Source organism: Mercenaria mercenaria, chromosome 2 (assembly GCF_021730395.1).
Source record: "Mercenaria mercenaria strain notata chromosome 2, MADL_Memer_1, whole genome shotgun sequence".
In the NCBI taxonomy this organism is placed as follows: Eukaryota; Metazoa; Mollusca; class Bivalvia; order Venerida; family Veneridae; genus Mercenaria; species Mercenaria mercenaria.
The window spans coordinates 39,944,334-39,960,322 of record NC_069362.1 but is presented as its reverse complement, the minus strand read 5'-3'; the positions used below and the strand labels follow the sequence as shown (position 1 = coordinate 39,960,322).

At 32.6% G+C, this 15,989-nt stretch overlaps 1 protein-coding gene across 4 annotated transcripts in view; it reads left to right on the top strand.

The window, feature by feature from the left end:
• Positions 1-15,989, top strand: part of LOC123563780 (neuronal acetylcholine receptor subunit beta-3-like) — a 113,136-nt gene that overhangs the window by 52,744 nt on the left and 44,403 nt on the right. Inside the window, exon 1 of one of the 4 annotated variants that reach the window (XM_045356801.2) lies at positions 1,926-2,356. The exons of 2 other annotated variants lie outside the window; for them this stretch is intronic. In XM_045356801.2, the coding sequence (XP_045212736.2) occupies positions 2,251-2,356 (106 nt within the window). In that variant the 5' untranslated portion in view covers positions 1,926-2,250. Of the gene's footprint in view, positions 1-1,925; positions 2,357-5,221; positions 5,384-15,989 lie in introns of those variants that run through there. One more of the 4 variants, XM_045356802.2, reaches the window with a different exon arrangement.

Genomic DNA, 15,989 nt, shown 5'->3' with positions numbered 1-15,989 from the left:
GTCAGCGGCGAACTGTGTATTTTTTACACAAAATATTTAAATGCAGTTTTTGTTTTTAAAAACAAAATGGCGTCGTGTTGATTTAATGAACCTAATCACCAATATTCGATAATAATGTGCCTAAGTGTCCATGGTAATTTAGCGGATGTATCATATGTAACACGGTAGCTTAAATAAATCCGAATTTCGTCATGAAATATTGGATTTATATGAACATTTATGTACGTAATAAACAGAAAATTCGTTGATCTTCACAAACTAGCATAAAATAAAAAGAAAATTTGTTTGTTTGCAGTGAGATATCGAAATATATCATCCGTGAAAATATTCAATTGTCTCCCTTATCGGTGATGATATATTTCGATATCTCACTGCAAACAAACAAATATCCTCTATATATCCCAGACCGTTATTGACAGCATATTCATATCAATACGTTAAATTTAGCACGTGTAAGGCGCGAATAATGCATTCAAAAAGAAAGTAGTCAGGCGGGGTGTGTTATCATTATTTAACATCAATGTTTTTGGTAGATTGAGTAATGGTCATTAACCATATGTCCAGCATACGATTGAAACTGTTTAAGGCAGTTCTTGTCCTTAAAATGATAATGTAGAAATTTAATCAAGTGAAAATAATTTACAATTATATTTACATTCGCACTATTCTTTCTATTTAAAATTGTGACGTTCATTTCGTATGAACAGCAAAAGGAAAGGCGCGAAAGTTATATTGCCGGTGCTTAGTAATAACCGACCGCTGTTTTGACGACGTCCTCGTATAGTCAGGGAGAACGTTCCTGAGATGACGTTGTAGTTGTTCCGTCTGGTGGACAGAATAGCCGGGAAGCTGATTTTAATGTTAAATGCCACAAAATGTGTGCAATCTATAATATTATCTTATTTACAAATGGAAAAGAAATATAATGTAAATATAAGAAATGAAACTATTTTTTTCGTTGTTCATGCGCGATTCATGAATTTGCCGATCCTATTATGTCGTTCATTTCGCATGAACAACGAAAAAAAACATCATTTCATTTTTTAATTGACTTGTACACCAAAAGCTGCATTATGGATGTACCAAATTTAATATATGAATAACGCATGTGGGTTTTTTTTTCGCGCTTTATCATCTGTAGAATCTCGAGGGATTGGTTGGTGCGTAAAAAGCTAATAAATAAATTTATTATCCCTCAACGTCATTAAATTTCTGTGAAATGCGCGGGAATGCCTGCGTGTTTATTTTTAACGTTGACGTCATTTCATTTTTGGGGCCGTAATACGTTTACGCTTTGCCAAGGAACGCGCATATATTGTTTAACAGTATGGGGCGCGAGAATCTTTCTGTAAACACACGTTTTCGCTCCTGTTGAAACAGCCCTGACAAGTGACAAGAACAGCACTTGTATGCTAGAATGTTCATTTGAAATTACATGTAATATCTCGGTACTTCCGATGTGTTTTGTTATTGAAATAATCATTTTCCAGCTGCCCTAACTAAAAGTTATGATATCTCAATATACCAATATGAAATCAAACAAAAAATATCTTTTCACAATGTAAAAAATGTCCATTAGATCAATTGTAGTTAATGTCGTTGAACAAATCTTAAACTATATATGCACATTGAACATTATAACGTGAATCATCTTTCTTGAATTAAAAAGAAAAATACTGGAGGCAACCAGTAGACAATTTAGTAAACAAACATAATGGAATTCGTTCTATTTTCTTGTTCAGTGAGCTTTTCTCACACATGAATTATCTAATTTCACAAATTGTTGCTCAATAGTCTAACGCTGAGACTTTCTCTCGTCGAGAGTCTGTCGCATCGGGAAAACGAGCCGATGTAAGAAGCAGCTCATTATGGAACAATTCTGCGCTTTGTATTCCACAAATATTGCGTAAAGAAAATGGATGCGTTTTTTGCTGCAGCAGGAAAATATGAATATGTGCGTTGGAAAGATATTTTTTTATTGATAACTGTTGTTTCAAATATCTGAAAAAGAAGTGTCAAATAGCAAACGCTTTTAGATATACTGTTAAAATGCTAATATTGAAGTAAAAAAGGAAGATTTGAAAACTTTTGGCACTTTTCATAGTAACTGTTGTGATATATTTCAAGATAGAGAAATGTCAATTTACTTCATACAGTAATGACGACAATGCCGGTGTTCCGTCGTTGAAATTTTGCTTAGTTAAAGAACTGGATAAGGAAAAAGGCGAGACAAAATATTATAGGGAAATTATGAATACGCAGGATTTAAACTTTTTCGTTGTGATTGTTTATGTTTCATGCATTTTCGTTAGATCTGCAGAAAAGTTAAATGGAACTACGTTGCTTAGAAAAGATGGTAAGTTTTGAGTCATACCTTTTTCATTAGGTGGCTTAAAATTACTATTTGGACATAAAGCCATTCATAGAATTTTATATTTCAATATATTTTATCGTTATAATACATTTTGCACTAGATAGAAAAACACTGATCAAACGAATGTGAAAGAAAGGTTAAGTTATTGATCATGATGTTTATGGAAATTCCACGGGAACTTCGAATCCATAATGTACATTCAAAGCAACCGAGTTGAAAACCAACTAATTTCATTTGTTTAAACAATGTATTTTTATATATATCGCTGCCGCAATATCAAAATATAAGTCAATATGATCCACGTCAAATTTCAATGTGTTTTCTTTTAAGTTTCATTTGGGAATATTTGCTGTTAACGTTTTTTATTTGTTTGAGTTAGTATGTTAACGTTTCGTATATGTTTCGAATTAATGTAATACAAATTTTGATCAGTTCGTTGCATGATTGAACCACGAAATACTACATAAATTTACCAGTGCAAATAATTTCAAATATTGTTGTTATGACCTTCTTGAGTCGATCAATTAAAATAAACAATAAAAATTAAAAGAAAAATCCTGAACAGAATACATGTTTTTTGCTAAAACTTATTTAGTAAGTTAAGTGCACAGCAAAACTGCCATTAATGTATCTGTAGAAAATCATCATCAATATCAATTTCTGATGTCCAGTTGAAAAATAAGAGAAGGTTTGTATTTTAAACGAAACGTATCATAGCGTGTTGTTATTGTAATGCTATTCTACAGCATTCAGATAAAATGATAATGCAATATTTATTATTGTAACATTATGCAAGACACTTTCTGTATATTTTGCAAGACTTATATTAGTAATAAGATTCAAGATTCAAGATTTTATTAGACATTAGATAGAACAGAACAGAACATAGTTTATTCAACTTGTACACATATACAGGTACCTCGTTGTACAAAACATTCATACAATATTCATAATGTACTTGGTCATTTCGAAATATATGTTATATAGATAAGTCTGTACAAACAATATTTTTTCTAATACACATACGATCTTTCATTATATCAGTACTTGTTCGAAATAGTTAATGTCTCTTGTTGTCATCACAAGCACAGTGAAAAGCAAAATAATTAATTTGCAAACTAAAAATAAACGCGTCCAATCTGGCGAATAGTGTCGACCTTGATAATATTGCACTAACGTCATTTACAGGAAAATGAACTAGGAAAGTAAAAGTTATTTTCTTTCTATATGACACAGTGATTGCAAATACTTGTTTATATTCTTAAACGTTCTATTCATACACATGTAATAGGAAGTATTTTCATCTAGTGGTTTCGCAAAATATAATATCGATGTTCTACTTAAGAAACGTAAGTTTAAACGGTCCAAATTGATCTTTAGGCTATGTACCATATGTTACACATTCCCGGGTGTTTCAATTGATAAGTAAATTGCAACAAACTGTGAACACATGTGAATGCCCTACATTGTATGGTGCCAAATGGCTTATACAAAATACGCTGTAAATGGTACGTGTGCTATTTTAGTAGAGAATAGACAGTTTTAGACTCCTTGGATAGATTATTAAGTGGACCCGCCCGCTTAGCTCAGTAGGTAGAGCGTTGGTCTACGGATCGCGGGGTCGTGAGTTTCCTCGGGCTGGGCGTATGTTCTCCGTGACTATTTGATAAACGACATTGTGTCTGAAATCATTAGTCCTCCACCTCTGATTCATGTGGGGAAGTTGGCAGTTACTTGCGGAGAACAGGTCTCTACTGGTACAGAGTCCAGGAACACTGGTTAGGTTAACTGCCCGCCGTTACATGACTGAAATACTGTTGAAAAACGGCGTTAAACCCAAAACAAACAAAGAAACCAACAAATTATTAAGTGAATTAAAACGTAAAGACATTTACTAACAAAATAGACAAGATATGCTGTGAAAAATTTATTTTCCTGTACGCTGGATTTAAGATCATTTTAGTGCAATCATTAAAAAGTATGTGTAACGTTTGCAAAAGCTCTCTCTTTGTATTTATTTATTTTTATAATTTGGCAATATATATATGGATAAGTGGTTATTAACTAAATAAATTAATAAATACGTAAATAAATAAATAAGTAAATACAGTTACAAAAATAAAATAAATGGTAATATAATGAATTTTGGAAGTCCCCATTTAAAAAACAAAAGTGTATATTGTACACCTGATAATAAAACGTCAAACATTTATAAAACTTTCGTAACAAAATGAGGATATTTTTAATATATGGCTGCAAAGAAGATATCTTTTTGCTGCTAAAACAGATTTATTATTCTTCTACAAGTGTCTGACGGACAGTGGATTTTAAATCTACTGATTAGTATAATTTAGCTCTAGTGTCAGTATTTAAATGCACACGAAGACTGAAAATTCAAAATATGTTTTCCAGCATCAAAGTGTTTTGTTTCTATAGGTCTTTTTTATTGAACGATGCAATAGTAAAACCGATAAGATTTCAATATTGCCAAGATTTTTTTTGCTTCATTTCACTTTACAAAAAAAATGACAGCCACCAAAAAAAAATGTACATTCAAAACTACAGGTGCTAACTTTTTGAAAGCTCTTTTAGTCACGTCATTTTGAATTCAAAATCGTTAATTTGCATTTTTTTTTCTGTGTTGTCTTTTGATACAAATGTATTTTGTTAAAACTGTTATTTTGTTAAAACTGTTGGAAATATCTATGGCCTGATAAAATCATCTCTCTGTATCTTTCATACCTTGATAACTGCAGATATGGCAGTATATAAACTGCAAAAATTGGAAACAGAGGCCAGTAGATGATAGGTGTTTGAATAATCGGAAAATCTCACTGGCAGTTTTGATTGAAGTTTTGGTCGTCTACGATTTAAACCACGTGAAACATGTGGATTATCAAATAAATATGGATGTGTTAATATTAAATTTGCTTGCGTTACTGTTTTTTATTTTGTTCAATTATGTGACAGCAAGAGACATATTTAATGGATCTACATTATTAAGAAAAGGTGGTATATTTGACTTTCTTATCCATTGGTTGCGCATGTGTCGTAATGATTTATTTTCAAGCTAAACGATAAGAGAACTTCAAACCTTAGTCTGTTATTCTTTGATTATTACAATTTCTGTAAATCAAATATATATCGAACAATAATTGTTATGTATATACGTTTAGTGAATATTTAAATATTTAAATTTTCTTTTACTTTTGTCATAATTGCTATAAAATTATGTTATAAACAAAAAATGGCAACAGCAATTATCTGACAATTTTGTTTGTAACATTAATCAAATTCTGGTTACCTCGATTCGATACGATATTTTTAGTGATTATAAACATAACAAAAAAAATTTCATCAAACGATTTTTTATGCCCCCGAAGGGAGGCATATAGTTTTTGAACGGTCTGTCGGTCTGTCCGCAATTTTCGTGTCCGGTCCATATCTTTGTCATCCATGAATGGATTTTCAAATAACTTGGCATGAATGTGTACCACAGTAAGACGACGTGTCGCGCGCAAGACCCAGGTCCTAGCTCAAAGTTTAAGGTCACACTTAGACGTTAAGTTTCTTTCATGATAGTGCATTGATGGGCGTTTCCGGTCCATATCTTTGTCATTCATGCATGGATTTTAAAATTATTGGACATGAATGTGTACCACAGTAAGACGACGTGTCGCGCGCAAGACCCAGGTCCGTAGCTTAAAAGTCAAGGTCACACTTAGACGTTAAAGGTCATATTTCATGATAATGCAATGATGGGCATGTCCGGTCCATATCTTTGTCATTCATGTATGGATTTTAAAATAACTACGCATGAACGTATGGCACAGTAAGACGACGTGTCGCGCGCAAGACCCTGGTCCGTAGGTCAAAGGTCCTAAACTCTAACATCGGCCATAACTATTCATTCTAAGTGCCATCGGGGGCATGTGTCATCCTATGGAGACAGCTCTTGTTTTATTGTTTAAAACTGACAAAACTTTAATCTTCTTTAACAAAAATAGTTATTGTAATTGTCATTGAATTTCTAAGACTAAAAAGTTTTAAAATAAGCTACTGTTTTTTTTTAAATGGTGTCCCTATATTTAGCTGAAACAGACTTTACCGAAAAAAATCGTCTCCTTTGTTGATTTTGATAGAATGAACGTAATGATTATTAAAATGTTGATACGTGAAATCGCATAGCACACCTAAAATCTGTGTTCGGTTTACCTTAAATCCAAACAAAATATAAATAAATGAATTTAGCATATGCTTTATTCTTAACAATCCACGTAATCATCCTCTTACTATACTGAACGAATGCAGTTAAGTTCGAAATCTGATTACTCATACAAAATGTAATACCTTCTGTAAAAATGTTTAAACTAAGCAAATCGTTGGAACATCAGCTTAGTTTATAGTTTAATGACCATACATGTAACATAAGATATTATGAGTTAATTAAAGTCTCGCTTTGCATGATATACAAACATACACACAGTAAAATGACATAACATGTATAATCATGCAAAGTTTCTTGTCAGAAATATGAGAATCTGTAATCTGTTCACAACTAGCTGGTCGGTCATGAACAGCGCGAAATCGTTATGACTTTGCAGAAACGAGCGATTTTGAGCAATTCTCCAAATTCTTTTATTTCCCAGACGTGGAACAAAATTTGAATAAATATAGAAAACTTAATTGGATATTTATGAAAGCGGACATTTCGAAATTGATATCTCACACTAATAGCAGAACTTGTTAAACAGAGATTACATTTATGTCCTGTTTTCCAAGTTTTTATTATTAACATGTCAGCATGTCTTGTCTACTTTTGGTCGATTGTTAGCACTATCATCAAACTAAGTCGTAAAAGTACCGTAAAGTGTCACGTTAAAGGAAGCTGTTATATCAACAATTGTGTTTGTAATAAACATATTTAGTTTACAACCGCAATTTGCTTTTTTGCATGGCAGCAATTCCGCCGTAAAAATGTGGTAAGAGTTCTGGCTGTCGATTTATAATAAGGTCTGAAGAACTTTTGTGTATTGAAATAAAATCGGCAGCCTGCCGATGTTTTTTATTTTTGCAATCAAAACGTATAGTAAGAAAACACTTAAAATATGTCGAAAATACCAAATGCACAACTTTCAAATTTCAAAGGCATTTTTAATAGATTTCGACAGCTTTGATAATCGGCAAAAAAATACTATGCTATGTGAATTTTATTTTCCGATCTTATATTAAATGTGAGCATGGCATTTTGGTGACAACAATCATCGTCCTTTTCGTTTTATATCTGGACTATCAAAATAATAGTTAAAATCAACAAAAATGTTTTTATTACATATATGAGATTATCCAGAGTTTCAGCTTTAGCTATTGTTGCATTTAAACGGTGTTTGCTCTTGATAAATATTGATAATGAAAGGAAAGTCTAGCAAAAAAAAGTGTACGTTTTCAGTCGTTTAATCAATAGTTTAGTAAATCATTTTTATGAAAATACAAATGTGTCTAAGAACAGATTTTATAACTTAAAGGTTAAAACTAGGTGGTTAAATGTGTTTCGTTTCCCGTGGAATATTTCATGTCATGCTCTTTATACGCTGTAAAGATTTAAATGGAAACCCATTGTTAATTTCTGTTACGCTCTATGAGGAATCGCAAAACCTGACGACCAAAATCAGAAACAACTTGGCCTAGTTGTTAATGGTTTAATAATCTTCTGTAGTAATGAAAAGGAGCAAATATTCATGATTTCGTACCAAAGGGTTACTTAGAGCGATTTTCCTAATTCGTATACTCCCCGAACGGTGCAGAGAAATTTGAATAAATAGAGAAAATAATTGGATATTTGTGATAGCGGACAACGCGATATTGTTGTCTGTGATTGATAGCTAAATGAGCTAATCATAAGTGTCTACTGCAGAATTACATTTATTTCGGGCAATATTTCGATCGATTGTTAGCTCAGTCATTTGGACAGTAAATTTACCATGAACTGTCTCGTAATTTGCTTCGTACATTATAGTGTTTGTATTGCAGTAGAACTGTTAAGAATATGTTTGGTATTGGGATGTAAAAATATTTCGGAAATCCTTTCTTGACAATATAAAAGATAAAAGGTAAGGGTAGATTTCCCGGAAGCACAGAGCACCCCAAACACTGCCATAGAGCCATGCATCGCAATGTAGACCTACAACAAAAAGAAGCTTATAAGCTATGAATCAAAGTGATAGTTTTGTCACTCAGCACATAAAATAGATTTCACATTCATATTATTTTAATGGACAAAAAATATTGCATGAAACTATACAGGATCTTCATGTAATGCTGATAGTAATTAAAACTTTCCCAACTTTGTGTTAATTAATGCAGATAAAACATCAGCAATTAAATGCATTTGTTATGGGCGCATGGTTACTCACATGTTTCTAAGCATTTGATCTGGTATCTTTTACTTATTTATTTATTTATTATAGTCTCTTCACTGTACAGTACATCAATATACAACATAGGTTAAAGAAACAATAATACAATGTACAATGTCATTCATATATGAATTATAAGAGACTGAGATAAAATTGATTTCTACTATAAAAAGCCAGACAAAAGTTTTTAAAAAAACATATTCATATTTACTTTTACTAGTATTACCACTAATTAAAATTCTATATTAACTATCTAAAATCTAGGAATTAGACATATAACTACTAAGACTTACTATACTGACCGGAGAAATCCATTTTATTACTAAAAGTATGGCATGTAATATTATAACTTCTATAATTATTATCTATCTTTATATATTCATCCAATGTCAATATTTACATTATATTACAATATTCATTGTAAAACATATTTCTGGTTTTTTATGCCCCCGAAGGGAGGCATATAGTTTTTGAACTGTCTGTCTGTCAGTCTGTCGGTCTGTCCGCAATTTTCGTGTCCCGTCCATATCTTTGTCATCGATGGATGGATTTTCAAATAACTTGGCATGAATGTGTACCACAGTAAGACGACGTGCAGTGCGCAAGACCCAGGTCCGTAGCTCAAAGGTCAAGGTCACATTTAGACGTTAAAGGATCGTGCATTGATGGGCGTGTCCGGTCCATATCTTTGTCATCGATGGATGGATTTTCAAATAACTTGGCATGAATGTGTACCACAGTAAGACGACGTGCAGTGCGCAAGACCCAGGTTCGTAGCTCAAAGGTCAAGGTCACACTTAGACGTTAAAGGATAGTGCATTGATTGGCGTGTCCGGTCCATATCTTTGTCATCGATGGATGGATTTTCAAATAACTTGGCATGAATGTGTACCACAGTAAGACGACGTGCAGTGCGCAAGACCCAGGTCCGTAGCTCAAAGGTCAAGGTCACACTTAGACGTTAAAGGATAGTGCATTGATTGGCGTGTCCGATCCATATCTTTGTCATCGATGGATGGATTTTCAAATAACTTGGCATAAATGTGTACCACAGTAAGACGACGTGTCATGCGCAAGACCCAGCTCCATAGGTCAAAGGTCCTACACTCTAACATCGGCCATAACTATTCATTCAAAGTGCCATCGGGGGCATGTGTCATCCGATGGAGACAGCTCTTGTTTTTCAATTTTTTCTTTCAATGTTTTCATTTCTTTTCTATCTTTTGAAATATCTATTGTAAAACCAAAAACAAAAAATCCTGCAATGCGACAAAATAGTTATTCAATGTTTTTAAATTATTATTTATTCAATCCTACAAAATATTTCTATTTAAATATACAAAGCTAGACACTAATTATAGAAGATATAATATTGCAACAGATTTCATGCTATAGAAAAAGCATGTTTAATTCTCTTTCATAAAAGATAAATGTACCTGCTGAACGTCAAGAATAATGGTGTTTTACCCTTTATATATCCTTTGATCATAAAAAAAACAATCATACACATGCTACTGTTACTGATAATTAAGATTTGAGCCGTGCCATGGGAAAACCAACATAGTGGCTTTGCGACCAGCATGGATCCAGACCAGCCTGCGCATCCGCGCAGTCTGGTCAGGATCCATGCTGTTCGCTAACAGTTTCTCCAATTCCAATAGGCTTTAAAAGCGAACAGCATGGAGCCTGACCAGACTGCGCGGATGCGCAGGCTGGTCTGGATCCATGCTGGTCGCATACCCACTATGTTGGTTTTCTCATGGCACGGCTCATTTCCTTATGTTCATATTACAATAATTGTTTTTCAAATGCTAAGTCTTGGATTTGGATATAATTGTATTATAGATTTACATGACGTACACAAAATCTCAGAGTAACAAACATTGACATATATAAAACTGAGAATAGTTTTCATCAAAAGTTTACATCATACAATTTAAAAAAATATTATAGTCAGGAATTATCCGGCAGCCTACTTTTGTCCGTTACCTAGCTGACAGACCTACTGATATAATTTGATTTATTTTGATATTTTCGCTTTATAGCGTTTAAATTAAAGTTTTTTTTAGAAAAGCTTCTTTTGAGAGGAATAAAAGTGTATATTGATTTTAATGAAATGATCTTTAATCAATATCGTAAAATGTTGATAAAAATGGTGCTCATGTAAATGGCCTCAACGTATAATGATGTTTAATATTTTGTGAATGTGCGCTGAGAATTTTATTCATGTTAATTACATAAATTACAGCACGAGCTACACATATGAATATAAAAATAATTGAAAACATGTTGCAAGAATGAAATAGTTGTCAAACATGTGACATGGTTGAGGCGTTTTAAGTCATTCGGTGTGGTTGAAACCTTTTGTTAATTGATTTTTCTCAAATAATTAAACTAGTCCGCATTTTAGAAAATATGCCTGATTTTACAAAATTTGTAATAGCATAATGAAAATAGAAAAGGGAAATATTCATGAGTTAGTACGAAGGGGCTTTTTAGAGCAATTTTCTTAATTTTTTTAGATCCCTCGTGTAAAGAAAGATTTGAATAAATATTGATAAAATAATTGCCTATTTGTGCGGGCGGACATACAAATATTATTATCACGGATTGATATCAAAACCATCTAAACAGAATCGTTTTCTGTAGAATTGCTTTTATTTTGGGCAAGACTTTGATCAATCAGCACTATCTTAAGAAATTTGATCGTAAAATTCCCATAAACTAACGTCGGAGGAAACTTTCACATTAACTGTTGTATATCTTACGCATTCATTGCGTCTGAAAAACCATTTTTGCATGATAAATTTAAGTGCTTGTATCGCAGCAAAACTGTTACCAGTATTTTTGAGACCCCCCCCCCCCCCCCCCCCCATGAGTGGTGGGGGCATATTTGGTCTTGTCCGTGCGTGCGTGCGTCCGTCCGAAGTTCATGACGGCCTAGCTCAAAAAGTATTTAATATAAATTGATGAAACCTTGCATAAGTCTTTATCATGATATGAACTTGCGCACCTCCTGTTTTTCGTCTGGCTCCGCCCCCTATTTTCAGTTATGGCCCCTGAAATAGTCAAAAATGCACATTTTCACCTTGTGACGCGCCTAGCTCAAAAGTATTTGATATAAATTTATGAAACCTTGCATGAGTCTTTATCATGATATGAACTTGCGCACTTCCTATTTATTGTCTGGCTCCGCCCCCTATTTTCCGAGTTATGACCCCTGAAATAGTCAAAAATGCACATATTCACCTTGTGACACGCCTAGCTCAAAAAGTATTTGATATAGATTCATAAAACCTTGCATGAGTCTTGATCATGATATGAACTTGCGCATCTCCTATTTTTCATTTTGGTCCGCCCCTATTTTCCGAGTTATGACCCCTGAAACAGTCAAAAATGCACGTTTTTACCATGTGATGCACCTAGTTTAAAAAGTATTTAAAATAAATGGTTGAAAACTTGCATAAGTCTTTATCATGATATAAACTTGCAACTTCTTATTTTTTTGGCTGGCTCCACCCCTATTTTTAAAGTTATGGCCCCTGAAATAGTATAAACGTGCACATTTTCACCTAATTATGTGCCTAGCTCAAAAAGTATTTGATGTAAATTCATGAAACCTTGCTCGAGTCTTTATCATGATGTGTCCTTGCACACTTGGCATTCTTCCTGAGAATCTTTGCATTTATTACAGAGTTGTGGCCCTTGAAATAGGCAAAATAGTGGATTTTTTGTTTTGTGTTGCTCATAGCTCAAAAAGTATATGGCCTAGAATAATGAACCCTTTTCATAAAATGTTTGTTGAGGCTATACCCCATTAAGACTGCAAACATTTGAATTATTCCCCCTTATTTGTGACAAATGTACCAGTGGGGGGCACACCCTGTGCCCTACAGACACATTCTAGTTGGTATTGAGGCGCATGACATTCTTAGAAGCTAGGAGTCGAAATATTGTTCCGGCATCAGAGACTAAAGAGGGTATAAAATGTACAACGTTCATGCTATTCTTACAGACAAAATTTTATAACATAAAAACATGAGACATGATCGTTCTATTATACCAATAATATTGATACCATTATACATATTATATGAAGGATACAAAGTGAGAAAACAACAATTAATCTTTTTTGAACGGACACATGGTAGCTTTAATGTTGTTAAGCAATAAATCTTGTATTTGTTTCTCTAAACTGAATATTTCATGTATTGTTTCCGCTTTTGACTGAACTCTATTAAACATGTGACATATGTGACACGTTTGTCAGTTCCAAAGGGTTATGATCAATTTACTAATGATGTTATTTGCGCAAATGACACGTAATGGACTGCTTATAATGGCAGAAACAAAATATATAGATTTTAAGAATTGAAAGCAAACAAATAAAACACATTAAACTCTTTTTACATGTTCTAGGACCATAATTTGCAAAAGCTATTAAAATTCTATAAATAATGCATACAATATTTATATGTTACGTCTAGGCTGAGCAGTTCTTCCATATAGCTTAACTTTCTGTTGCGTAACTTATGGTTGTATCCTAAATTTATATTTTTGTTCTCGTTTTCAATCTTGATGAACATCATTAGTGCTAATGAGTGACCATTGTGTCTTTATACAATTTATGTAAATTGTAATGCGTCATTGTTTTTTGTTTGCCAGGTTAGTATATCTCCCGCGAAACGAATAATATATTGCGCAGTGTGTTCCATGTATTTATACAAGTATTGAAATATTGATTAAAAAAAAATATTACATAGTATGGTAGTATGCCACTGTGATCATGCGTTAATTTTGCTACATTCCTTTTATTTCAAATTATTTTGTATATGAAGCTGATATAAACGTCCTTGCCTCATGATTTAATACGATTTAACCTTCAGCCTGTTGACGGCAAGCTATTTTGTCTTTGCGACCAGTGCAGAACAAGAACACTATCCAGTCAGTAAATTTTCAGTGAAAACGCCTTCGAATAATAAATGGTGCTGCCCAAATTGAAAGATGGACCAGTCCCATTTTAGAAATTTAGCGGGTTAAAGTGACTTTTTCAGATTCACAGCATGTATACACAATAAACAGCTCTACGTCATTTTTGGTAAAAGCAGAATCTTGAAATATCGTTCAAGGCTGACTGAATCAGAAACCAGAATGCCAAGAATGTCCTGTAAACAAATCATTCTCTCTCTTACCATAGAACGAATTATTAGCTAAATAAAATAATCACTTAAAAATACCGTGTTCTAGCAAGTATTGTAATCAATAAATATCTGTATCATTAATGCATGTGGTTATTGAAAAAAAAACGTAGACATACATATTTGCATCGTAAATTGCAGTCTTTACTGGCCAATAATACTCAATCTCTGTTTATTGAGGCGAAAGACAATTTCGGAAATCAATGTTTCCTAATATAAACACGGAACGAAAATTGTTTTAGTAGAAATGCCGTTAAATAGCCATCTGAAGCAACAAAAACAAGATCAGATATGCGCAGCATAGATGGACTGACAAAAATACGGTACGAACATTAATACAATAACATACGTTCTAAATACAGAACTATTTGATTGACCATAACCATGCCATTAATATTTTCATTTAAATCAGCTTCAGTTTTTAAAGTTTTCTTATTGTGTGTTTTTTTGGTTTTTTATAATTTTTTATAAAGTACTTGGTATTTTAAAGGTGGTCAATCACATTTAAACAACATGTAATGACATTTTTTACTTTTTGTATATTCTGGTAGAGAATTATTTAAGGAACAAAAAGACCGATTACATAGAGTTAGATTCCTATTTGAAATGTATATTTTATTATTTTTATAAAATTTTGTAATTACTCCCCTTTAATATGAAAGTATATAAAAAGCTGAGTATTTCTTTTTATTTCGATACAATGTCTAGTTTTACATTTGCATTTGATAGACATATCAACTATTGAACAATCTGAACCAAAATGCAAGTTTTAAAGCTGTGTGTAGCTTCTGAATTCATTTATTTCCAATCTATCTTGGTTGCGCAACCAAGATAGGCAAAGGGAGGTAAAAAGAATTTTTCAAACTTGCCTTTCTAATGAATTCCATCTAAATACATAATTTTTAATGCAAATATTTTACAAAGATATTACAATATGTCTAATATTTATACATTTCCTTAGGCAAAGTATGTTTATCAAATTTATACTTATGATAAAATAACTCTATCTTTGTTGGGCAACCAAGATAGGAAAATGAAATTTTAGAAATACCTCCAGTGAAAATCTAATTTGTATTAAGTGTTAAGTGAACATAAATGAGTGTAAATGATCAGATGCTAAAGTTTCGAACAAATCCGTTACATGGCCAAAATCTGATTATCCATCTTTAAATCAATTAAAATAATTTATGTTGAACCAGTCTGCTTCTTAAAATGAATTTTGTTGAGATATGTAAGAAAATAGCGAAGCAGATATTTGTACATTGTAGAATATTACGGGTTTGTTTTTTCTGTGACACAATTTTACCGGCAATGAAGAAACGTTTGCTTACGAACTCAAAACCTTTGACATTTGTCTTGATATCTCTGTAAGATTACACATTTGTTTCACAAATGGGCGCAGTAGCACTATATTTCCTTAAGACATAACAATGAAAATGATTAGATATTAACTAATTGAGACCTGACACCCAAAAAATTAAACGTTACATAGAATTTGAAACAAATTATGTTAATATCATACTCATAGAATAATATTTATATTTATTTATGAACATTTTTCATATCACCCTCTCAGGAATGCAATAGTATATAATGCTATATAAGATATTTCTCAGATTCCGATATTTACGTAGAATTTTTATAGTTTAACCTTAAGTCTGCTAAAGTTATAAAATTAACTGACCCATCATTAAATTTAGGCAATCCTATTTATTTTTCGAAGGGGTGTTCATTGAAAATTTACTGACTAAACAGCGAACACTGCAGACCATGATCAGCCTTCTGATTGATTTTGGTCTGCACTGGTCACAAAGGCAAAATCACTTGCTGCCAGCAGGCTAAAAGTTTAGATGAAATCAGCAAAACTTGCAACTAGATAAAGAAAAGTCTTGAAATGATTTTTTAAATTCCTTTACCTAGTTTTTAACTTTGTCCTTAGTATGATTTGTTAAACAGACAATTGTCTCTGCAAATGACAGGCAAATATATGGTATGATCTCA